The sequence below is a fragment of the Pleurodeles waltl genome, chromosome 12 (genome assembly GCF_031143425.1).
Source record: "Pleurodeles waltl isolate 20211129_DDA chromosome 12, aPleWal1.hap1.20221129, whole genome shotgun sequence".
Lineage (NCBI taxonomy): Eukaryota > Metazoa > Chordata > Amphibia > Caudata > Salamandridae > Pleurodeles > Pleurodeles waltl.
In genome coordinates, this window is record NC_090451.1 from 431,537,666 (window position 1) to 431,564,925 (window position 27,260).

General features: G+C 42.5%; 1 protein-coding gene across 1 annotated transcript in view; it reads left to right on the forward strand.

The window, feature by feature from the left end:
• Positions 1–27,260, forward strand: part of LOC138267742 (deoxyribodipyrimidine photo-lyase-like) — a 149,291-nt gene that overhangs the window by 9,072 nt on the left and 112,959 nt on the right. The window contains exon 2 of the mRNA XM_069216923.1: positions 25,512–26,448. Within this exon, the coding sequence (XP_069073024.1) occupies positions 25,512–26,448 (937 nt within the window). The remainder of the gene's footprint in view (positions 1–25,511; positions 26,449–27,260) is intronic.

Below are 27,260 nucleotides of genomic sequence, written 5' to 3' on the forward strand. Positions count from 1 at the left end.
AACTCTGGGGAGATCCCTTAGTGGGTCAAGACAACCTCTAGTATCTGTATTGTCAAAATAGATAGGTGTACCTTAGAATTTTTCCTGAGTGTGGTCACTGGCATCAGTGTCCTTAGTTCAAAGGGAAAATACTTCAAAGCTGATGTGAGTGCTCCAGAGAATTATTGTTTTTATGCATTGGAAGTTCTAAGTTTTTTAGACCACCAGTAGCTGCTATTTCAGCCTCAGTTCTCTCGACCACCTGGAAATACTGAGTAAATCTTCAGTCTATGGTGAGCCATTGTTGTCAAGGTGTTGTTGACTAGACAGCTTTTCCTAATTCAAGTTTGGCTGTGATGGGGAGCTAGTAGTTTTGCAAAGTATGCGGTTATTGTGATCATATATGTTTGCAGAGTGGACCAGTCTGGCTGAAGCACAGACGATGCCTTCGAGTGTATTGATGGAATATAACTTTCCTAGATGAATATCCCCAAATCAAATCTGGAGATAAAATATGAATGTATGGCAGTTTTGAGGTGATTGGGTGAATGTACTGGTGAATTTCCTTCAGGGCATGGAGGTGGAAGTTAGCTGCACTTTCAAGGCATGGAGGTACGAGATAAATGTGAGATCTGAGTCAAGGGTGAATGCTGGGGATCTTGCTAAGGATGCAGGTGTGAAAGAGAAACTATTCAGATTCATTCAGTGAGTCAAGGATAAAGAGATCTATGTTCCTCTTGAGAGAGGTACAGACTAGTAGGAGTTTGGTTTTCTGTTTGTTTAGGAGTAAATTCTCCTTCGTCCAGGTTGTCAATGAAGAAAGGCAATGTCTTGAATGCTGAGGTCTTCAGTTGTTGTGATTTTAGGTGTATCTCGCTGTCTGCTGCATATTGGTGCATGGTGACACCTGAAATTTTGTAATGTAGAAATTGAATAAGGTGGGAGTTGGGCTTAAGTGCTGTGGGACACTACACCTTCCCAACCATAATTGAAGTGTGATCCCCAATCATTACTATTTGGTGTGTGTTTAACAGGAAAGATATGAAACAATTTGAAAAACCCTTCAACGAGAGCCCTTGCTGTGAACCAGTATCATGTGTAGTTTGCCATGGTTGATCATATCACAGGGGATCAACGGATCAAGTAGCACAAGCATAGTTAAGCAAGCATTGCTTCTTTTGAGAATGTGGTGCACATATTGAGTGCAGCAGCCAGCTTTGAAGCTGGAATGGTAGTTCACTAGCAGGCACTCATTGTGGTGGAGTATGCAGTTGGATGGCAACAATTATGTTTCTAATACTTTTTCTTGTCATTGAAAGTTGGGGATAGGTTGGTAACACTGATGCTGGAAGTCGGGTGCCAGGAGTGCTACAGTACCCCCATTTATTCTTGGTGAAGATACGTTAGGGAATTAGCAATGAGGAAACCTTTATTCATTAGCCCTGAAGCATTTACTGTGTTTTTAAGTACAAATTGTCGAATTTCAGGCAACTTAGTTTGAGAAACTGCTGCTAATTATATTTTTCCCTTAAAACCTTATCATTTTTTGATAAGCCATTGAAATAGAAATATAAACCCCACAGTTAGGACACAATGGAAATTATAACAGTGTTACATATTTGCCATTTGAGGAGACTACGTGGTCAATGTACACATCATAGTCCCAGAAATAGAACAGGCTACGGGAGGAGAATGTATAGGAAGAAACTGAATGAAAGGAGGGAGGGATGGAGGCAGCGACCAATGCATGCATCAGTGATGTCAATATCACAAATATGGGAATACTAATACATTCAGCGGATTACACATATACATTGTAATTATCTTGCATTAATCTGTGACAGTGGTCTCCAGCGTCAATAGAAATGCTAGAAGCGGCTGCCAGATATCTTTTTGGTGGGAGGATGGGGGTTGTAGCATAGCACAGAACTCATTGGTGGTACGATAGTGGATCATGTAATGTAGCCAGGAGGCCATGGTCTGGATGCATTTGCTGCGCCAGTGTAAGGTGATCTCTTGTTTAGCTAACAGTAAGGCAATTGCAGTAATTCTGCAGACCCCTTTAGGGATATCTTTAACACACAGATCTGGAGCCATTGTGAACCCTATCATTGTGGACAGCTAGGAGAAGATCTTGCACCAGTATCCCCCTACATGATTGCATGTCCATGTCAAATGGGCAAAGTCAGCATCGGCAGCATGACACCTGGGGCAGTTGGCAGGTCTTGACAGATCGATCTGCACCACTGTACTAGGTCTGGCATATGCTGTACAAATGTACTTATAGCGTATACGTTTGTGTCTGTGGTTCACAGAGACCAACTGGGTTTGGGTGCATCAGTAGTACATAATTATATCACTCAATGGGCGTCCCAGCTCCTGCTGTCAAGCCTCTTGGCTCTTCCTATCTCTTGGGTGTAGTAGAGCAGTGCTGGTATGATAGTTTGGAAACAAAATTAGCCCCTTCTGTGTCATTTATCACTAATGTCGGAGGGGCGAACTCTTCTGGAGCCAAGGAACGGGGGGCATCTGGGCCCGTAATGCACTATGTATGCGATGCAGTTCATAGAGGTCCATGTAGGTGGCACTGGTGAACCGGGCATCTTTTTTTTATGTGAGGCAGTGTGTGTCCATCTAGGAACAGATCTCCGAAAGTGAATAAGGTATACTGTGTCATTGTGCACTGGGAGCAATTGATTGTCTGACAATTTTAAGGCAGGTGACACCCATTACACCCCGCCACCAGAAAAGTTTATGCCATGCCCACCTGGTAATCGAATGGGTTCAGATATTGGTGTGATTGAGAGACAGGCCCTGTGAAAGGAGGGCGTGCAGGGGCACCAAATCCACCTGATCCCTCTCCGGTTTAGCATACGGAAGACGTGCATCTGCATGGTACGAGTGGTGTGCATACTGACACTGTGCAACAAGGTAGTATAACTGGAGGTCGGGAATGCGAACCCGCCTTATTCATAGGGGAGTACTAGAGTCCACCAGCCAGCCTGGGGTCTGTGACCCACCCAAATTAGTTGCAGTAAGACACTCTACAGGGTGGTGAAGAATACAATGGTAAGGAAGATGGGGAAGTTGAGGAAGAGGTGTAGGAATCGGGGAAGCACCACAACTTAATTATGACTATGCGGCCAGCCATAGAGAGGGGGAAACTGATCCATCTCTCAATTTGAGTTGTTGTTTATCGATGGCAGCAGGGCCATAGTTTAAGCATATGACTTATTCTTTTTCCTGGTGAAGTGTGATACCCAAGTACTGGACCAGGCCATCACACCATTCTAGGAGTTAACCACAGGAGACGGGAGCAGTTGCACCCGTGAGCGGGAATAGCTCTGACTTACTCCAGTTAATAGTGAGGCCAGAGAATCTTCCAAATCTAATAATTTCGCAAATGAGTGGGGAAGGGCATCTGGGCGGTGGGGAACGAATAACAATATGTCATCTGCATATAAAGATAATATCAGAGGGCCTAGTTTGAAGTGTATGCCCCTGTGGGGGTGTTGCTGTTGGACCAGGGAATCCATTGCGATATTGTATATGGGCACCCCTGTCGGGTCCTGCTCGTGGAGCTGTTGGACCACGGAATCCATTGCAATATTGTATATGGGCACCCCTGTCGGGTCCTGCGGGGGTGATGGAGCCGCTGGCGTGGATCTGCGCCATCGGCTCTGAGTACAGTAACTTGATCAGCGCGAAGAACCCTTGTGGGAGTCGCAGTTTGTAGAGCGTGGCTTACAGGAAGGGCCACTCCAAGGATTTGAATGCATTTTCTGCATCCAGCAAGGTCACCACAGTAGGGACGTCTGGGGAGATTCTATTCAGCTCAGAGAACACAGCCCTTAAGTTAAGCGGCTTGGAGTGCTGGGGCACAAAGCTCAACTGTATTGGGGAGGATATGTGTTTTAACAGCAACAACGGGTGATTGGCTATGATCTTGGTGAGTATTTTCATTCAGAATTTAAAAGTTACAAAGGCTGATACGAAGGGCAACTTAAGGGGTCCTTATTAGGCTTTACAGTAGGGTGATTACTGCCTCTGTGTGTCAGGGGGAGATCGCTTGTGTTGAGTGAAACAGCATACATTGCCAGAAGGTGTGGTGCAAGTAGGTGCTTATATACCTTATAAAAGGCACCAGAGACTCAGTCAAGGTGCCTTGGACCCATCAAGGAAGTCAATTGCCAGTACTATCTCATTGCTAGAAAAGGGCTCACTAAGAAATTGCTTCTGAATGTTCGTGATCCACACCATTGCAATCTCTGAGAAGTATTCAGCCAGTTCGGTATAGTTGCAGGATGTGTAGGAGTTGTGCACAGTTATATAATAGCAGAGGAGTTCCGCCAGGATACTGCTGTTTTCCGTAACTCTTGACCCGTCTGGGGCCAGCAACGGAGGTATCTAAGTACTGCCTCTGGAAGGATAGAGAAAGCGTCCTAATTTGCGTCTTAGGCGCTCTCCCTCCCCATAGTGCCTGGCCCTGGTGTACATCCCCTAGACCAGAGACCTCGCGCTCTGCCTGTTCTCAGAATTCCTCCAACAGTGCAGCCTGTTGGTGGAGTTGAGGTTCTCCATGATTCTGCGCCTCTGTGCTGTCTATATTGGCCAATGTGGCATCTACTTGGGCCAAGTTGACACGTGGGTCTCGCAACACTCCTGCATGTTTAGAAAAGTTCTTCATAAGGATCTCTGCTTCTCTGGAAATGAGAAGCATGCACCCAATTTGGTATTCCAGCACACTTGACAGAGAGAGACAGAACATACCACATTAGCTAGTCTTTTGCAGTAATCGAGTGCCATGTCATCTATTATGTTCAGAAGTGCATTCACAGGTACAGCAGGCAATCTCATTGCTCTCCCCATAAGAATCTCATGTGAAGATAAACCAGTCTTTCTATCAGGTGTACTTTGTAGACTCATTAACACCAAAGGGAAAGCAACAGGAAATTTCAATGAAGTAGAAGCACAGTCTTTTGTCAATTGGGATTTAATGGTTCCATTGATCTGCTCAACGATCCCAAAAGCTTCAGGTCAATAACTGCAGTGTAGCTTCTGATCAACTTGTGATGCCGCACACAACATTTAAATGATCTCACTGTTGAAGCGAGTTCCTTGATCTGACTTCAGAGACCGGTATGCCTTATCTTGGGACCAACTCCCTCAACAGCAATTTAGGACATATGCCAACCCATTATAAGGAGGCATTTCGATAAAATCCATCTGCATTCAGTTGAAGGGACTGCCTGATCTCCCTACGTGACTCATTGTAACTGGTGTTCATTTTCCTACCTTCATTTGTTGATGTGCTACACATCAGTGACATAATTCTTCTGCATGGGCTTTAAATCTGTGATTAAACCAATTCTGCCTAAATGATCTGACCATAGCATCTCTGTCTAAATGCGTAGGTCCATGGAAATGTTGTGTCATTGGAGGCAGTAAACTGTCTGGTAACACTGGCCTGCCATCCACTGAAACCCAAATGTCATTTTCATCCTTTCCACATCCTGCTGTAATCGAACTCTGTTGCTCTGCTTCAGACACACTTTCCTGTTTGGCTTTCAAAATTCCTCCCATGTGTCCACCATTGCCATCAGCATGGAATAGACAGTGTCCTCCTGAGATTCATCTGATAATGTTCCATTATGTGCCATAATAGCATGCCACTTCGTCTGCATATCTATTGCTGACAGTGACATATCCATTGTCGCTTCTGTGTGCTGCACATTTAACAACTGCAATTTCAGTTGGAAGCTTCAAGGCTTCTAGCAGTCGCCTCACTTGCTCCCCATTCCTAATTGGGGATCCTGACGAGGCCATGAAACCTCTCTGTGGCCATAACTGTCCTAAATCATGGCCAAACCAAAGCCACACCGACTATCTTTAAATATAATCACTCTCATTTGTGCTGTCAAGCTAGAAGCTCTAGTATGAGCAATCAATTCTGCAACTTGTGCTGAGGAAACTCCTTGAAGCCACGAAGCTTCTAGTATATTTTGAATCCTAAATACAAAGTAGGCTGCTCTCAAGAAACCTTAATTTCTCCTTAAACATGAGCCATCCACAGTACTACAGCCGTGTGGTACTCGACACCTTGCTAAAACCTTCTCTTGAAACACAAAGAATATATGCTGACTATCCTTGTGTAACAGAATTGAGAAGAATGCTTGGCAGAGATCTAGAACAGTGAACCATTTTGCTGTACATGGAATCTGGTAAAGTCTGGTGGCTGGACAACATGGGTTACAATATAGGTAACCATTCTCAGGTTTTAAACAATCCTAATCTTACCATTGGGCTTTTGTAATCCCATAATCGGCGAGTTCAATGGACTCCCAATTATTTATTTTGTGATCCCTTTCTGTATCACCCTCAATCATTGGTGGTATCCCTGCTGTCATTTCTGGAGTAATTTGATAAAGTGGTTTTCTTGAAAAAGTTACACTTGGTTTAACATTTATCCAGACTGGTTCTACACATTTAATTAGTGCAATATCTTTTCATGTAAATTGCCATGCTCCTGGATTCACTGTCTCTTTTAAATCTAATGGTAAATCTTTTGCTGACATCATTGGGTAAATTCCTACTGTATCTTGTTGAGCCAATTTAAACTCAACATACTCATCATCTGTTTGAAACTCAACCCCATAGGGAGTAGAATAAATTGTACCATTGAATTTACATGACAAATCCCTTCCCAATAGATTTACATGACTTGAATCACAAACAAGCAACAGATTATTTTCCTCAAATGAGCCTAATTTTACTGGAATCAGATTTGTAATTTGCTTATTTATAACATCTACAACTTAGATCTTCCTTCCCGAGAGGTATAGGTCTGGGACGTCTGCTGTTCTAACAATAGAACGGGTAGCTCCATTGTCAATCAGGAATTACACTTGGTGGCCATTTACTTAATCTTCAACAAATAGTCCACTCTAGTCTTCCTCTAAGACTGTGCCAAGCATGCAATCTGCCTCCCCTCTCAGGCACCGTCATTGCGACATTTGAGTCCAAGCTCTCTTCATTAAACAAAGGAAACATTTGAATCGCATTTTGGTTTTGTACATGCATTGCATTTCAGTTTACTTGGACAATTGATTGTGATTCAGTCGTGTGTTACCTACATTCTGTTGACCCACAGGGGTTTGTGGGATTGGCATCATTTGAACTTCCGTGTGCATTGGTACTTGCTCCTGTTGTGTAGGCACATTTTGCATCTGCATTTGGTTTACTTCTTGTGTCTGATTATTGTTTATTCTGTCTGGATTGAGCCTACATTCACGCCTCCATGCCCCACTCTGTTACAAAGATGAGAAGGAGTACTTTTCTTCAATGTAGCAACATCAACGCCTGTATTGAATCAATCAGAATTCCTTGACCTCTCCTCTGCGTGACAACCATACCTCTTTGAACACCTTGCATTCCTACTTGAAATCCAGCTGCTTGCATACCACTTTAAACACAAACACCTTGCACTATGCCACCATTTCTTGGATATGACTGATTCGGAAAACCTCTCTGTGCTGGCTTTGTTTGTTCTAGCATGAACTTTTCCTTAAACGTCCTCTGGTACATCTCTGGCTTATCACTTCAATATTTCACATACTTCAGGACCACATCTAAAGACTTAGGGCCCTATTACGAGTTTGGTGGTTCAAGGATCGCCAAACCTGCGCTGGTGGTCTGACCTTCAGATTACAACCCTGGCAGTTGGACTGCCAGGGGACCACCGCCACAATCATGGATCCCGGCGGGAAGGCAGCAGTCTAAGTCGGCCACAGCAGTGCTGAGTTCAGCATCACCGTGCTTATCACGAGTCCCCTTTCCGCCAGGGGGTCCCACCGTGAAAAGGTAGGTGTAAAGATAGAGCTGAAGGCGACAGGGGGCCCCTGCACTGTCCATTACTATGTTGTGGGCAGTGCAGAGGTGAATGCGCACGGTCTGCACAAGCTGGGGGCCCCCCTCTGTGCGACGGCATGGGAGCATGAGGAGCCCAGGCCAATGCTGCTGCACTATTTCCACTGGGATGACTGGCAGAAACCCCCTTATTTGGAGGTTTCCGCTGGTCAGCCCAGTGGAAACATTGTAATTGGGACGGGGGGAAGGAGACCACCAGCTCTGTGGCGGTCTCCCCCCAACTGGTCTGGTGGGCCGGCTGCTGGTCCGCCAGACTTATAATGAAGCCCTTACTCTGCCAAAAAATCATATTCTGATGTAGATGCTGACTAACATCTGGCCTCAAACCAAGCATGAACTGTGAAATAAAGAACCCCATGTCCGGGATTTCAAGATGCGTTTGACCCATATGATGCTGAAATGCATTCAACAATCTCTCATAATACTCATGCACTGACTCCTTTACTTCCTGCTGAAATTGATTCAACCTCGCATAGTCCAAATTCTTTTGAGGGACTCTGCCTTTCAGAAAAGTAATCACCTCATTGTACTTACCACAAGAGGCAAAGTTGTATTAGTGCGGGGATCTCTTGTTGCCTCCGCATCTGGCCACTGAACAGTAATTTCTCATTCACTCCACAAATCATATGGAACAACAATGTCAAAGAACGTATTCAAATCAATCCACAACACCTTTGAAATCTTTTCAAACCTCTCAACTTGTGTATACCACTGCATAGGATTCTCTCTCTCAATTTTGGAAAATTGATTGTAAATAGTGCAAGATTCCCCATGCTCCAAAGTACCTGAACATATCCTCCACCCAGTACCTCTCTCGATGGAAAAGCTGTAGTTCGTTCATCATCTGGGGGATCTAAAGGTGGCTATCTTTGTACTTCAGCCACCTCTGTTGGTTTCTTTTTCTTTTCATGTTTGTTTGCCCATTTGTTTTCTAATTTCTCGAATTCACTCCATCCGCGGACACATTTTACCAGTTCAGTGATGTGTAATCACATTCCTGAAGAACGCATTCTCTCAATTGACTTGTCATCTAGCTGTAGCCTGAAGCTTCTCTGGAATTGGATACTTTTAAAAAGATTGAATTCATATTTATTTGATAATTCAGTTCGTTTTTCACGTACAGCTGCAGCTCTTCTTGTAATCTCTTTGCACAAATAAATCAAATATTTTTCCTGGTAATTATTTACATGATCCAGGTCTAAACATCCTGTAATGATTTCCTCCAATTCATTTTTTAATCTCAAGACATTTAATGGTCTTTCAGTGTCTAAACCCTAACTAATACTGGGTGTCTGTGTTGTCTGTCTTTGTACCCTTCACAGCAGCTACATCAAACCATGGAGAAGGAAAAATCCCATCTTCAAACAAGTCCATATCACCCTGTGCTCTTTGTGTTGTGCATACAATTCACCTTCTCTCTCTTAATGCCTGCTTATTTTTTATGGTGTCCACACAACAATCTTTGAATTTTGTGAAGTGGAAATATATCCTGTCACTGATATACCTTCCAACAGCTCCTTGTGCTACTGTATTCAGTGCACAATTGATCTGAGCTTCTGGTGCATTTGTTACACATGTCTTAACTGGCTGGGCTGCAGTTACCTTAGCAATGGGAGCAGGAAGCAGTTACACCTGTAGGCATTACAACAATGGCAGTCCCTACTTGAGCTGGAATATTTGGAATCACTTGCTGAACAACAGGCTGTGCCATAGCAAGCTACAGTTGGCTGATTCACTGCAGGTTGAGCAACAACTGGTTGGGTCACTTGTAACAGTCTTTCAATCCGATATAGGAGCTGTAGCCACTGTCACATTATAAGTTACTGTTACATTAGAATTTGTCACAAGATCCACATTAGGTGGTGGACGGATGGCCAATCATTTATCTAACATATCATCTCCCAACTCAGTATCCGTGTCTGATTTTCTTAGATCTTTTGTCTCTTTTTCAATTTTAACCTATTTCCTTTTGGGCTTTTCATATTTTTCAGATTGTTCTCAACTTTCTCATTTGTTACTGCAGGGTATAGTCTTGTCCCTTATACTTCCTTTTTTCTCCACCTTTGCTTTTGCTAATGCCATACTGTATCTGTATAAATTCTCATAGCTCATTTTGTTCAACTATGGTATTTCTCTCTGTCTCTAGTGTGAGCTATTTTCTCTGAAGCACTTAGTGCTTCAAACTGTGTAGGTCTAAGAGGTGGTTTCATTTCACAAAGTATTTTTCGTAACCAACAATAATTCTCAAATTAAGTGTACCACATCTTGGAAAACTCAACTGACCTTTATTTTTTGTGATCTTGCACCATTGACAAAGCCATACACATGTATGTAACCCTTCCTCAATCATCACATCATATGTTGGTGTACCGTCAGGAGGTGCCTCTTCACTCTCCTGTACTGCAATAGTTACATCGCCTCTTGTCAAATAGCATTGAAAAAATTCATGATTTCAAATTCAGTTTCAACAAATGGCAAACCAAATGCAAAGTTTCAGTGTTTTGATTCTGTTCCATATATGTCAAATTTCAGAAAGCCCTTTTTTTCCAATCACAGTGCAGCTCAGTAAACCAGTCAATTATTGTGTGGTTCTTCACGCAGATCTGCTAGTCTCAGCACGGCATTTACACCAACCGATCAATATCACCGCGGCACAATGACTAAACTCACTCCTTGTACCAGCTCACCCTTCTTTATAATTTTTTCGTGCACACATAAAGCTTCAATTCTATAACTCTTGCAACGTAGAAGAGCAAATCTTTGCTTCTTCTAAAGAAATCAAAGAACAGGTCAACAACCAGATTTTTAAGGTTTTCACACCTCCCGACTTTCCATTCAAAAAGTTTAAACCCACAATGACGTAATCTCGACCAGTGGGAAATCACCTTATCAATGTAGTATCACCTTTGTGCATTAGGCTACACCAACACCTGATCAATATTAGTACAACCAAAAAAATTTATCAATGTCCCTAGCTCAATTGTGCAGTCAACAATGCTTCACGACCTACACTTCAAATCATTAGCAGGCAAGAATACTATAAATCAACTCTTATTTATCTGTCTTGGGATCTTGGATTACTTCTTAGTCTGATAACTCTTTATCTTATTTGACAAAAGCACTTAAACGTCAATAATACAATGTCAACACATCAACAACAAATCACAATTAAATGTGCATTCACAAAAAACAAAAATCATCATATATGCAATGCATAACCCTATTGATACTTAAACCCAAAGCAGGAAAATCAGCAATCTGAACAGTAACTGCTTCAAGAATGTCAGTCTTTGAACTTGGGCTGTGGGCAATGGGCATTTATCTTATTTCAGGGCACTTTTTAATTTTTGCAGTTCTTATTTTCTATTGCCTAGCTATAACTTTGCTACCAACTTTGCTGAAGCTTTGTTTTTAACGCTGCTCCTTGAGGACTATTGGAAGCCTTCAGGATATGAAGGTCTCGCACTTCTACTGAGCCTTAGATAGGAGATCTTTGAGGCAGATAATATATGGTATTAAGAACTGCACATTCCTAAATAAAATACATTCAATTGAGTATGATTAAATTCAATTGTGAGTCTTTTTTGTTCTATTTTCAAGATTTTATTAAATCAGTAGTTCATCAGACTCTTAGTTAGCAAATCATTAAGGGCCAGATGTATCAAATGGTTTTACCCATTCGGTCCCTATGGGAAAATGCGTTGGTACATATGGCCCTTAATCTCAATGCTAATATTACAGACCAGAGCATATAGCGTGTCCCATAAAGATCTAGTCCCTAATCTAATCTAATTTCAGGAAAATTAAAGTTCAGTAGAGTCCGTAAAAAGTTCTCGTCTGAGAGGCGAAAGCATATAATTTCGAAGGGCGTCTTGTTGAGAATTTTCATTAGAATCTCCCAGCAGTAGGTTCAGGCAAGATAAAGTTGGTCTCAGAATGAATCCAAGACTCATCAGCAAAAAGAATAGGACACAATGTGTGTCCTAGTGCTATCTAAGCTGAGCAAGTAGAGAGTCTAGCGAGTCCTGCAAGTCTAGTGTGTCTATCCTTCTTTCTTAGTCTGGGAACACACTTTTATAATATACACTGCAACAAATTATAAAGCTTGAGTAGATAATCTTCGGCTCTGGCCAATCAACGCTTGAAATCTTCTCGTGAACAGGGCAGCTTCAGTCAAACTAGCAAGTTTTAGTAAAGAACATTTTAAATACATGCTACGTTGAACTATTATCCAAGTAGTAATGAAACAAGTGAGTTTCTTCCCACCATTCGGTGTCTATAATACAAAGAGCAGTTAGGTAAGCATCATACACATTTCCAATGACTTCACTTCCATTCTTGTGCATCTTTCAAACATAGCCTATTCATAAAGAAACAGTTTTTAAGATAAATCTAACATTGCAGTAATTCTTTTTATAGGTTAAATGATCATGAAACAAAGATCTGACACTCTCTCTGTTCATTTATTTGTTACCATGGAACATTTGTGTCATGAAATGTTATACTTTTGACCATGAGTCAGGTCAAAATTAACAAAGAGGAAAGAACGAAGGAAGTGGAGAAATAATAATTTATCCTTCTCAACAGTCCAGCCAAGAACATGTCATTGTGCAAGTTTCATGTGTAAAACCCACATTTAAATGCAGTGTTTAATTAAGGCCAACATATCCTTGTATACCGTTTAATAATAGAATGAAAACATTATTATAAAAGACTCTTGTAGAAACATTATAACCCAGAATCTTCATTAATACACCCTTTAACCCTCCCCTTCTCTTGTTTTTTGTTTAACTTGCAAAGGAAGGGCGGGAGGGATACTGTTAGCCACTCTGTCTGTAATGAAATCCTTATTCTCTATGCACAACACTTTGAGAATTGCCATTTTATTACAAGATCGAAGGCTAGCATTATGCATGTTTAAAACTTTTAAAGACAACATCCAAAACATGCTCCACTGGCCTGAAAAAAAAGCTCGCAAACATAACAGCACTTGACCTATCGATTTCTTTCAGACAATCCTTGCTCTTGACCAAACAGCCTAACTTGCCATAGCTCCTTTACTGAATGTGCCCCAAAACTTGCACATTCACACCTGCTTCTTCCATAATACTTTTTTAACCACCTTTAAGTAGCTGCAGTTGACACTTCTCTGTGAGGCTTCATATAAGATGTCAGCAGCTTCTAATCCACCTCATGTCTGCACTCCAAGACCCTATTTTCATACTCGCACATACATTGCACTATACATAAATTCCCATTTTTATGATCTCTCGGATAAAATATTGAATCTGTCATAGTTTTCATCCTTCTCCTTACTTTTTAAAACACTTCTCCTGGAACATAAACTTGGTTTGCTTATCTCCAAAGCTTTAACATCTAAAACCCTTGTACATCAGTGCTTAATTTGTGCTTGTTGTTTCCGGTGCTAAGGATCAGCACTTATTTTTGAGGGCCGGCGCTTATTCTTCTGCCTCAAGCATTTGCTGCAAGCAAAAGACACATTTAGGAATGACGGAGGACGAGAAAAACGAAAAAATATCACAATGGGAGAAAGCAGAAAGCTGCAAGAGTGGCTTTATATGTATTGAAGAGGCCTGAGATAGCTTCAGGATTACTCTGCCTCAGTATTCCGTGTTCCCACATTTAATTGCAACAGTCGCATGTTTAAGAAGAGGGCTTTGGCCACCAGCGTGTTTTTATTTACAAATTAAGCACTGTTGTACATGAAACCTAATAAAGTAGCCAATTTCCACGGTAACCTTTTATTTTCCAAAAACCTATTAGCTGGCCACAGTTCAAACAAACTGAATACTACATTTACTTAAATCTAGGTGGTCTTCTCTACCTCATGCTTTTCATTATCCTGCAAATTAAAATATTGTTTCTCACAAACTTAATATCTATTAGTGCATGTCACGCAGCTACAGCCAATGTATAACAATTCACTGTTCTGTAACTCAAAACTCTCTCACATTGGTCTGTTTAAAATGTTCTACCACACACGCCTCCACTGGATCCAAACCTATTTCCTTGCAGCAACGTACCCAAACTGTTCATGTTTCTCTGTACATATGACTTGTACCTGGAGCCCATGAATATTTGAGTAACTCAGCAATCCCTTTTGAAAGCCCTCTGAAACCTGTAGATCTCATGATATCTTCCAAACAAGGACGTTCAACACCTTGCCCGTTACCAAAGGATGGTCCTATCCCTCTGCGTTTGAAAGAAGCCACAATTAAAAAGGATTTTCTTAAGCCGACTCCACCACTGCTGGAAACCAAGCCTGTGATGTTCAAAAAGGAGGCATTAGAATTAACTGCCATTTGCACTGCCTCACTTTTGACAGTACCCTCTATCATTGCAAAAGGAGGAAACACACACACCTTTCTCCCAAGCCTCTTCTATTGAAAAGCACCCACTGCAGTTACCCCCTTCTCATCTGTGCAGTCAGTCTTCTTGCAAACAGATTCAACTTCACCAGACCCTAAATTCTGTCTATCTCATTGAAATACATCCATTCTAACTTCCAATCTCTGTAGTCTCCCAAGTACCTCGAATTCCAGTCCGCTACAACATTCTTCCCCCTGCAGAAATTCTGCTCTCAATGAAATCTGGTCAAAGCTAAAAACATAATTCCTGTGTTAGATCTGCCAACCGCTTCGATTTTGTTTCCCATTAATCAATTTAGTAGGAAACAGCTAAAATATTATCCATGTGCTTAAGTACCCACCTTTCAAAACATTGTTGAAACTCTTCAAAGCATATCAATCCATAGTCCATTCCAAACAATTTATATGCAAGTTCCTATTCAAACCCGACCAACCATCACCAGCCTCCTAATTGTCTAGATGTATACCCCAACTGTGTAAACTTGCACCCATCTCTAGGGCAAACTCTGATGCACAACCAAAAATAGCTCTCCTGTTCCACGTTTCCAAATTTTCCAACCTCCATTTCAATTCCTGCCTTGCTTCCATGGGCAAAACTACACTCTCTATATACCATAACCCTTTCCAAAAGGCGTCTCCCTTCACTCTCTGTAGTGCCCGATAATTTAATAGGCCTGGAAAAATGGCCTGTATAGAAGACATCAAAAGTCCAATTATTCTGGCCAACTCACTTAATGTCTTACTCTTTTGTTTACCAACATATGTCTTCTCTCTTTCCTTACCAAATGTGTATCCTTTTTCTTGGTAATGATAACCTCTCCTGAACCATATCTATTTGAAACCCTAGGAGCTCCATTTCCTTATTGAAATCAAACAGACTTCTCCTAGTTTTTAATGATGAAACCCAAACTCTCCAAAATTACCGTTACGGTCCTCAAATTTCCTTGAAGAACATTGACTAAGTAAATTATTACGCAAATTCCTTTTTCTCTTAAATATGAGACTTCAAGGCTTAGCGCCTTGTAAAACACCACAGTGCCAAAGACAGACCGAAATTGATACATTTTGAAAACCAATTCCTTCTGCTTCAACTCTTGGCATGAGTTCTCCACAAATTGTAAACTGTAACCCAGAATTGTATTTAAAATCCATGGGTATCTTGTTCTCATCATCAAATTATTTACAAAAGACTTTAATCTTCCTCCTACCGTAATGGAGAAAAACAGTAGTAATCACTGTACTGTACTCTCCTTGCTTTAATACTACTTCTTCCTTTTCTTGCTCTCTGAGTAAAAACCCTGATGATTCCTGGAATCCTCTGATGGTTCTTCTTGGTTGGTAATTATATTGGGAACTTGTTGCAGTCTCCGGCCCTAGAAAAAAACATTACCTCCAAAAAACCTTTGTTATATTACTCTGTGCCTTGTCAAAAGCAGCACAGGTAGATACATATTTTCCCACACTCTTAATTAAGCCTTCTCTGAAATGCAAGCCTTTTGCATCCCCATTTGCTTTTTTACCTGCCATGTATCCTAACTTGGGATTTATTTTCATTATTATTGCAATTCTTCTTTCTGCTGTCAGGCTTGCATTTATATTTCCTACAAAATAGATTGCCCTTTTGCTCCAAAACCTCAGCAAGTCGGTATCAACTGGTGTATTTCTCAGATTTGCTTCCTCTGCCATATCTAGTATCCTTGACACTGTTTCAGAGATCTTTCAAGACCCTTATGTGGATTCCTCCCATGTTTATAAGGAACAAAAAAAATCAGCATCCAAATTTGGAGTATTGCGGACTTTGTCTTTTCCAATTACAGTCCTTGAACATTTTGCTTAAAACATATGCTGAAACATCTCTTCACCCTAGATGTTTCCTTTTCCCCATATCCACCTAAACCTCCAAACTTTCCTCCTCATCTGATGAGTCATCTTGTCCTCTTTCTATCATAATGCTATTAATAGTCTCCTTCACGGCAGACTTCATTTCATGCTGTTTAATATCTCTCGACTAACTATGCCCTCTGGCAAATCCATGGTCTTCTTTTCTGCTTAATTCACCATATTTATCAATATTTTGTACCTTTGCCAACAGCACACTTTAGATACCTTCAAACTGCACTCCTTGCCATTTGTTTTTCAAATGCGTACCAACCATTCTCTCACGGTCCTTTGATGCTGGTGCGTCACAATTCTAATGAAGCTACCGCATTCCTATGTTATCCAGTGCCTTTTCGGCCAAACCAAGATTGACACCAACTCTCGCATGAGTAAACTTGGGCAGGCTAATTCCTTCTCCCTACATCTGATAGATCTAGTTACATTAATTCGCTCCATGCAATGTCACTCCTATTCTTAATACAATCATGAATAAAACTCGCCCACAGCACCCAGCAACCAACAACAGAAATTCAAAAATTCTACCTCAAGGTTATAGCTCTGGTGTCTGTCTTTTTTTCCCTTAGTTGTAACAATTTACTTCCTTTAAAAAATTAACCCTCTATAATCATACAGTACTTCTAGATAATAGAAACTTCAGCTCAATCTTAACCACTACAACATCCAAAAGCCCACCAACAGCAAGTACTTAAAGTTACTTATAATAATGTCTTATCTCTTCAGGAGCAGCATTTAAAAGTGGCTGAAGATTTTAAGCTGGGGACTTACATAGTCTGTTTAATTCTAATTCTAGAATGGTTTCTATGGTTATTTGTGTTCTTTAAAGGAGCTTCTGTAGAAGTTGCATTAAAAAGGTTAATGCAGAATGCTAGCCTCCGATCTTGTAATAAAATCCTTGTGTTCCCCACTAGCTAGAACACTAGGTACTTGGTCTGCAGCAGAAACACGGTCTTTTTGGTCTTCCAGGTGGACATCGCGTAACACGAAGTGTATTGTCTGAGTAGGTGGTGGTAGCTAAGACTAGGTGGAGTTCAGCACAATTCTTAAAGATGCAATAAAGATGTGAACAATCGGTCAGAGCTGTCAGCACACACTATAGAAATATTTTAAGAATATTTATTACAAATAGGAGTTCAAATAAAAGTTATGTAACACAGGCTACATAGTAATGCAGCTCAGTACGGTGGTAACACCATGACCCTTGACTTGGCTCACCAGACAGCCTTTGTAATCAGTAAATGAACATAAAACGCAGCACAGGTCTGCTAGTGAAAACAACACCACCATATGACAGCTGTTAAAGCATATATTCCTTAGGGTTATGCTTTGCAATGAGGTCAATTTAAAGTATGATCAAATGGGTCATACAAGGAAAACTCCAGTCTGGAATAAGGATAAGGGTTTTATTACAAGCTCAGACTAAAAGTCATGTAGACAATTTTCAAAACAAAGTTATAAAGATACAGAAGCGCCATTGGTTGAACAAGGTGATGGAAAAGATTCAAACAAACTAACATCAAAAGGATGAAACATTCAACAAAGGCAATACAAAATATCAGAATAATAATCTGATGTACAGAAAACAAGTGCTATTCAGTTCTTTTAAGCATTTAGGTAATTCGAAAGTCATCCAAGCTTAGCTAACTAGGTGACGGAAAATCTCTACAGTTTAGTAAATCAAAAGTTAACTTATGCTAGGCTAAACACATGTGGGTAAAAAGAAAAAGGACAAAAGAATTTGGATAAATGACATCTGGGCCAAAGGGTGACTAATCAAAGTTGAAAAAAGGTAAGTAAAAAAAAGTCAGCATATCGGAAGCTCGATCAAGAGTCTTCTTCATGGGGGTCAGGGGAAACATTTTTAAGTCTCAGAAAACATTTCAACGAAAAGGAAACGAGTAGAGAGGACTGTACCTCTGAGTCCAAGGGGTCTAGAGCGAAGAGTGTGCTGAATAAGGGTGAGGAGTAGACTGCTGCTAGACCATCTGGGAAACTGTATTTTAAAGTTCATAGTGCAAGTTGATTCGCACATCCATCATTCCAAATGACGGAGAAGGTGTAATTGTCCAATCATAGTCAATCATGTGACATGGAACTGCAACATCCTTGAAGAATCCCATTACCAACATGTAGCAGGCATCCATTTTAGCTAATCCGTACGGGTTGAAACAAATGTATACATAGTCCAGTTCCACAGTTCCTGAATGTATTGGGCTCAAGTTTGGTTTCTGCGGCTCACTATGTGTAATACAGTAGGACATTGATTACCAAGCTAGCACTTCATGGGAACGAATTCTGAAAAGAATGACATGTTTGCAAGAATGACTAAACATTTTCTGCACAATCAGGAAACGGGGCTTGCAGGCCTCACTTAGGCTAATCAAAGTGAATTAACATGGCACATTCATTTGATGCAAGTAATGCACATATAACATTCTGGATTATGAATTCAACATTATTAAGCTTTGTCAGTGTTCATGTTACCGTAGATTTAAAACATAATGACTGTTAACACATTGCATTAAGTACAATGCAGAACTTCAATCTTCAATTTTTGCATGCAATATTTTAAACACTACTCTCCTGAAGTCTTTAATCATTTTAGTGCACACTATTAATAACATCATGAAGATTCACATAGTATTGAATTTGTTGATTTAAAGGGTATACCACCAAACTTTAGTTTAGTAACTACAGTAAATGCACATTAATGTATGGGTTTTCAGTGCACCACAAACCACAACTAATCTATTAGTACTTCAATTACGAGATGAAAAGATTGTTACGTATAGATGATCACTGTGATGTCAGGGGTAGCAATAACATTTCTGCTTCATCACAGCAATGTTACAAGAGCATTGGGAAGATTAATCGTTGTTTACAAACATACTAATCATAGTTGCTAAGTGACTGCATTCATCACACTGTAAAATTGAGGACTGCAGTCATCTTACCAGAACTGAGATACTTTGTAGCTAAGACTTAGACCTGTACTATTCACAAACCAAGTCCACGAACACTTAAACAGTTTGAAACAAACATAATTGTATGAATGAGTCTGAAAAATGTGTGATAGTCAGGAATAAAGGCTGTTCTGTAGGCTAGGTAGTGTAGCCTACAGCCTTGGTGGCTAATCAGTTGAGGGTGGGAGGACGGTGGTGTTGAAGCGGGGCTGTCCAGACCCTGACATACAGCAGTTGTTTTTTACCTAGAGGCACATAGGCCTTGCTGTAGTTCACAAAGTATCAGTATCTAGCTAGCAAGCCAACAGATACATAGTTAAATGAAGGTAAAAAGAAAGGTTGGTGGAGAGAAAGAGTATACTTGGCAGACAGTCGTCGCACAGCTGACTTGCATTTTCTGCAGGTGTTACTTGGAGCAGCTCTCTTACAGTTTTTGACGAGGGCTATGTAGGACTTAAGAGTGTTGTGTCCTTGTCTCTATTCTTGGACAGCTGAAGGCTTCTACACATGCAGATTCAGTTGAAGGGCTGACCAGTCACCTGTCTATAGGTCCTATCCATGATAAAAAGGCAGCATTCATCTCCATGTTCTTGAACTGCTGACGGCAGCAGGCTCCAGCCTGGTCTGCGACCAAGTGATGTTCAGTGAAGTAGCTGGAACACCTAGCTTATGTGTCCCAAGTTCAGGCATGTGGTCCTGACTCCCTGCCAAAAAGGATCAGTGTGTCATCTTAGTTGAACAGGTGCAGCCTGTTAAGCTGATTCTGAGTCTGATCCTTGGAGAGGTGTCTGAGAAAGCTTCCTTCCCAGAATAGATTACAGGGACCTCTGGCAATGTGCAGAAGCCTTTTTGCAACTTATAAGGGGTTACAATGGAAGTAGCCTTGTGTATTAAATTCCCATCTTCCCTCTGTACTTTCACTGCCACTGGAGAGCTCAGTAATGGTAGTAAGACCACGGGGAGAGGAAGGGGAGAAGAGAAACAGGAGGAACAAAAGGTTGAATAACCAGCAGGACACCACTGACTTCTGATGAAAATGAACAATTTCCCTTTCCCTTAGATATGCCTACCTACAAGAGGGAAGCAGTGTTGATCAAAGGAAAAAGTAAACACACAGTACTCATTACAAAACTAGCAAACAGAACCTGTACTGGGTTTTGAAAATAGCACACAGCAGCGCAACCAGAAAAATACAAGGAACAGATTTCTGAACCTGGGAGCCAGGCAGTGGCAGAAGCAGAAAAGAAGAGGAGCTAGTTGATCCTCAGTCATCTGATACAGAAGATTAAGTACCTGGGTGAAACCAGATGGAAAAAACACAGTGAAGTCAGGTGAGACTGCTGGATTTAAACTATACATATGTGTAAAAGTGAAACAGCACAGCTTGCCTCGTATACAGGAACTATTGCACATGTCCTAAATACTGCTGCCGCAATCCACAAACTGGAAGTGAACTCAGAAATGACCGTATACTGAGTCTGCATCATCAACGGTATGCAGCAAAGGCTCTCCCACTAGGAACCCAGAAGAACCTTGCTAGCTTCCCTCCTCTGCACGTTCACCACCTGCATGAAAGGTGTTAGACCTGTAATGATTACCTCCTCCTTTTGCTGATTCTTTTTTAATGTCCTTAGGATTTTGAGCACTGTACCACTGTTGACCAATTCTAAAGTGCATGTGCTTCTCTCCTAAACGTGGTAACATTAGGGTACACACAATTGGCATATTTAATTTACTTGCAAGTCCCTTGTAAAGTGATATATGATACACACGGGGCATGTAAATTAAATGCTACTAGTGAGCCTGAAGCACTGCACTGATTGTGCCACCCACTAAAGTAGCTTTTTAAATATGGCTCAGGCTTGCCACTACAGAGTTGGTGTGTGCAGTTTTACTGCCACTTTGACTTTGCATTTATACCCCTTTGTTAAGCCTCTCTGCTCTTACAGCTTTGTGTGCCTCCAGCCTGTCTCCAATACACATCTGGGTGGGTGACAGAACACTTTGTGCATTCCCTCTAGACAGCCACAAATGCAGGAAGATTAGGTGTGTCTGAGTGCTCATCTGCGTCCTGATGGCAGGAAGGGTGGGAAATACTGCCACATCTGAATAGGCAGTGTCTGTCCTCACACAAAGGGCTGATTACCCCATAATGATAGTCTGGAGTCTGGCCTGGGAAACAAAAGATACTTGCGCACTTCAAAGATCTTTCTTTGAAGTCACCTCCACTTCAAAGGCACGTTTGGATGTAATTACGTGGTCTCTGATTGCACCAAATCAGATACTTCTGGACCTACAACTGGACTCTGTCAGAATAACTGCTGTGCTGCTTAAAGGACTGTAACTCTGCTGTACTGCTGACCTGGAAGGATTACTTTTCTGCTGTGCTGCCCTTTTGTCTGCTGCTATCTGACCTTGCTGAGGGAGGGCTGGAGTCTGTTTTGCAACCCTAAGTGGTCTCCGAGGGCTTGCTGGCTTGCCTCCTGTTGCTAAAGAATAAAGGATATCAAAGTCTCTACCACTACTCCTGTGCCTGATACACTGGAAGTGGACCCAGATACTTGCACCAGTGAAATCAACGCATCTCCTGCCTGCTGGAAGTGGCAACTGACTCATCAACCCTGTTGCAGGAGTGAAAGTGGCGCACCACACTTCGGGCCCGAGCAGCATCTCCGGAACTGCTACATCGACTGACGGATCCCCTGCGTGCTTTGGTACACCTCTCTTTCTGACCTACAGCACTAGTCCATATCCGCCACCCAATCCACCTCTCTCGGTCCAAGGGATGCTCCCATGCCCTGGCCACATTCCTCTTAGCGACCCCTGCTGCTAACATCAGTCATATAAGCTGGGGTTCTTTCCATACATTATTCCCCAGGAATCGATAGGATCAGCCACCTGGGGCCCATCTGGACCGTGCCTCCTATCACATGTGACATCTCATCCACCACTTCCCTCCAAGACAACTGATCTGCGAGCAGGACCATAGTATGTGATAAAATGTCCCCGGTATCTTGCATCCTCTCACACACAGATCCACGGGGTTCGTCCCATCTGCTGTAGTTGCACCCGGGAAAGATATGACCTGTGCACTATCCTAAGCTGCACCAGTCTGAAGCGGGTCCAAATTGCGATTTCTCTGGCGCTTTTGAAGACGTTAGCCCATTCATCCTGATCCTTGGGACCTACATCCTCTTTCCATGCCACCCTCAACTGCTCATTCAGAATAAGGGAGCTTTTGGTCAGTTTCCTACAAATTGTCGAGATTGCCTGCTCTAGCAGCCGTTCTGTGAGGACCCAGTCCTCCAGTAAAGTCATGTCCCTAATTTGCTCCCCTGTATGTAGGTGGCTACAGAGCACGTGACTCAGTCTCAGATATCTGTATCTTTCTGGATCTTGCAAGGCAAACTCAGTCTGCATATCCTCAAGGGGTATTGTAGCGTTATTCCTCCATAAATCTCCCAGGTGTTCCATCCTAATCAAGGTCCATCTGGAGAACCCCTTCATTGCACTCACTTCCTTCAAGTAATCTCCGGTCCAGAGTTTGGTATGTGCAGACCACACCTTCCCCCCCCCCCCCCAAGGTAACAATTTGCTTCTTTCCACACTCGCACTACTGTCATGGTATGAGTCGGTAGATCCAGGGCCCCCCGCCGGCTCTATAGGACTCTCACAGCCCGAGCTACCCACTGCTTCTCTATCTACCCTATAGGCTGGTCCTGTGGGCTTCGCAAAGGCCCACTTGTTAATCACCATCAGCTGGGTCGCCCAGTAGTACATCCGGGCATCTGGAATGGCTAGCCCTCCCTCATAAGTCCCCCTCTGGAGCTTCCTCAGCACTATTCGGGGAAGTCCCCCCCGCCCATTACGGAGATCTAAGGGTCTGGTCAATTTTCCGAAAGACCCCCTTTGGAATCACCACTGGGGTGTTCTGAAACACATAGAGTAGCTTGGGCAAGGTCATCATCTTGTATAGAGCCTCTCTACCCATTAATGTCAATGGTAATTGTTGCCAGTGCTCTACATCCCTCTCTAAGCTTTCCAACTGCGGAGTCAAATTTTTCCGGAGGAATTCTTTCAGGTCTGGGGTTATGTATATCCCAAGGTATTTAAAACTGTTGGGTGCCACTGGAATAGTTGCACGGGGAAGACTAGGGGTCCCTCCCACTAAGGGGTATAGAAGGGTCTTATCCCAGTTAATATTATACCCGGAGTGTTCTCCAAAGATGCAGAAGATTTGTAATAGCCTGTCTATAGAAAGAACTGGATCCGTGACATATAGTAATACATCATCATAGGGAAATGCGCTTATCCCACCCTCCCCCACCCGGGATTCCCCAAACAAGTGGGTCCTGCCGGATCCAGGCTGCAAGCTGCTCTGAACCAGCGCAAAAAAGCATAGGGGAAAGTGGGCATCTGTGTCTTGTTCCCCTCTGTAGTTCTAAGGTGCAGGAAGTTGTCCCATTTACTTTCACCTTTGCCAGTGGTTTCTGGTAGAGTAGTTTGACCCATGCCCAAAACTGCGGGCCAAATCCCAGCTTGTGAAGTGTGGCAAACATGTATCCCCACTCCAGACTATCAAATGCCATTTTGGCAATTAGGGCTAACAGAGCTCCTGGGTGTCCCCCTGTGACTGTGTCATGTGGAGCACCCCGTATAATCGACGGATGTTAAGCCGGGTACTTCTATAAGCACAAAGCCTGATTGATCGGGATGGACTTTGGAAGTAATCACCACTTGCAGCCGGGTTGCCAACATCTTGGCTAGTACCTTTACCTCCATAATCATTAAGAATATAGGCCTGTATGATGCACACTCCGTTGCTGGCTTCCCTTCCTCATGTATGACCACTATAGTTACTGTTCCCTGATCTACCCCCGCAGCTGCTGGGCTTTCAGTGCCTCATGGTACATTTCACTAAGATGTGGGGCCACCCTACTTTTCAGCCCTTTATAGAACTCCACTTGGAGCCCATTTGGGCCAGACGCCTTTCCGTATTGTAAGGATCTGATCACCTGTCCTACCTCTTCTGCCGTCTGATACTCTTCCAATGATTCCCTTTCTTCTTCTGTGAGGGACACAAGGGCCACATCTTTAAGCAAATTGTCACAGACTTTGCCTGTCATGAGGGTCGTAGTGGTATATAGCTTCTCATAGTAGGAAGCGAAGGCCTCCGCTATTTCTGGGATCAATTGTCTTGACATTCCCAAGTCATCCATTATCTCACATACTCCCCTTTGTTTTAGGTCTTTTGTCTAACCACACTAACAGTTTGCTAGTTTTGCCTCCGATATCATATAGCCTTCTCTGTGTCACTTGGGCATATTTCCTGGCCTTGTCCTCAGCCAGATCGCACAACTCCGCTTGCTTTGCCTGCAATTGCTGGCGGAGCTCCTCAGAGCTATTCCCAGGCAGCTGGCCTCTAGCACTCTTACTTCCTTCTCCAGCGCCTCAGTTTGTAATATTTTCTCCTTTTTCTTACCCTCAGTCAGCGACTGAGTACGACTGCTTTAAAGGCCTCCCATAATACACAGCATGAGGGCAAAGATCCTGTGTTTTCTTTGAAATAGAGGTCTGTCCCCTCCCTCAGCCTTTCCCCAATGACTGGATCTTTCAGATTCCATGTGTCTAGTCTGGGTATGATTGCATATTCTTGTTGCGGTCCCTTTAGTGTTGTCATCACTGGCGAGTGATCTGAGATCCCTTGCGCCCCATGCTGGGCCTCTCCAAAGTGGCCAAGATGTAAACTGTGTTTGTATATGTGGTCTGTCTGGGGAAAAACTGACACTTGGGGTAGAGTAATATGTATATGCCATCTCATGTGGGTGCAGAGCCCTCCAGATGTCTACCAGTCCTGCTGCTTCTACAAATGACCTCAGTGCCACTTCCTCACCTGGGGTGGGGATTCAGTCCGTCTTTCCGCCTCGGAGTCTGACACTGCGTTCATATAATGATGGGCCCTGCAGTGAACTAGTTTAATTTGTGTAGTCGGGAATCCTGGGAAACATACAGCATCTCGGTTCATTAGACTTCCACAAACTGTGATTTGTGAGGAGTGACAAAAAATTTAACATGTTTCAGAATTAACAGGGGTTGCTGCTTTTCCATTTAGTGATACTCTGGGTATCAGCCTCAGTAGTATGATGAATGAGATGGCTCTGTCTGCATTCAACCTTGTCACCTCCAGGACAATCACAGAGGGCAGCTCTGAGATACTAATGCACGGAGCCTTCTTAGCTGCTCCCCAGTAAGTAAACGGTTAACTTACAATGACCAAACTTGTTGTGATGTGTGGTAAAGAATTGTACTGTCTGTTTTTGAAATACCAGCCTCGGCTAATGTGTTCATTGTGTTTCAGGATTATTCATCCTCTCATGCTTCTGACTATGATCAAGAGCTCGACCTGGCCCTCGCCCTGTCTCTGCAGGAAGCTGACCTACACATGCAGAGTGTGACCAATGATACCGCTGTACAAGTCAAGGATGACCACAACATTTTGGGTGAACTTTCCTTTGCTGCTGTAGTACGAAATTCTGTAGCGGAAAATAAAAGTAAGAGTTCTTTAACGAGCTGTGATGCACGGACGTTGGATTGTAAGGTTCAGGCTAGAAGCTGTTCTCAGAAGGTTGGAGTTACTGAATGTGTACAACAAAACAAGACTGATGATATGACTGCTTACCACGGTCAACCAGAGCCAGAGGACTGCGTTTTACAATCTTACAGTAATGCGCCCATTTTTCTAGAGGATCCAGTTACAGAGCTGACAAATTCAAAGATCACTAAAAAGGTTAAAAAACGAAGGAAAAGGAAGACCTGCTCTCTTTTGACGAGCCCAACTGCCATGAAGCCTGTGGTGGTCTGGTTCAGAAGAGACCTCCGCCTTTATGACAACCCTGCATTAATAAGCGCTCTGGAACTTGGTGCTCCCATTATTCCTGTGTTTCTTTGGTGCTTCAGTGAAGAAAACGGGCAGAATTTTACGTTGGCTGCTGGTGGTGCAACACGATATTGGCTCCATCATGCTCTGCTCCAGCTGAACCTGTCACTGCAAGAACGATTTGGCAGTCGGATGGTCTTTCGGTCGTCTCTCTCCTGTCTCCAAGAGTTGACATCCATTGTAGAAGAGACAGGAGCAGATACGGTGATTGTGAATGCAGTTTATGAGCCATGGCTGAAGGAAAGAGATGACCATATATTTAAGACACTGCAGAAGAGAAAGGTGACTTATAAAATGTGTCATTCCTACTGCTTGTATGAACCGTACTCTGTAAGATCTGACGGCGTTGGTCTTAGAGGTAAGTGGGAGTCAGAGATAATTATTTGGAGGATATTGACAGAAATGCAGTCAGATGCCTTCCTTCATGTATGCAATTGAAATAAGTGGTAACCCTTTAGTAAATAGAACTTTAGCATTCTGAATTACCAGGTACACACAAGTAATCTGGGCACATTTAGTTACTATATTCTTTTATCTGTACGCTGTAGTGATTCACACACACTAGTGAGGTAGGCTCCTTTTCTGCTCTTTACTGGGCAAGAACACTTCAAGCCTCCCTGATGGCAGTAACTCTTACCTAGAAATGTCCCACACCTACGCTGGGCAAACTATGTTTTTGTGTAGCAAACCACCTCCAGGCAACAAGAAGGGTAAGTAGCTTCACTGCAACCATCACACAATACAAGAGATTGCCCCTCTTAACACATTTGTTCAGCATGTACCAAACCTTATTCACTTCATGGCTCTAAGGGCTAATGAAAGACCTGGAGTTTTTGATGTGACCTTGGTCTAATATACCCTTTAGAGACAACCAACGCACATGAAGGTATTCTAGGAGGCTGCTAATTCTGTGATACAAAAAGCTACAACATAAAGCCTCTCTAGTTTCACCAACATATTTGCAGTTTTGTACCCTGAGTTGAAGATCTGAAGTAGTGCAAGTCTCAGAAAGCCCAGCTGATAGATATCATGTAACTCTTAAGATAAGGGCCAATAAGTGTTGTGACCGTAAATGTGGCAGAGAAATAATGTTTATTGTAGCCCTAATTTATGAAGAAAATTGATATCAATATGTGTCCTCATTATGTGAAGAAAATTGTAATTTATGAG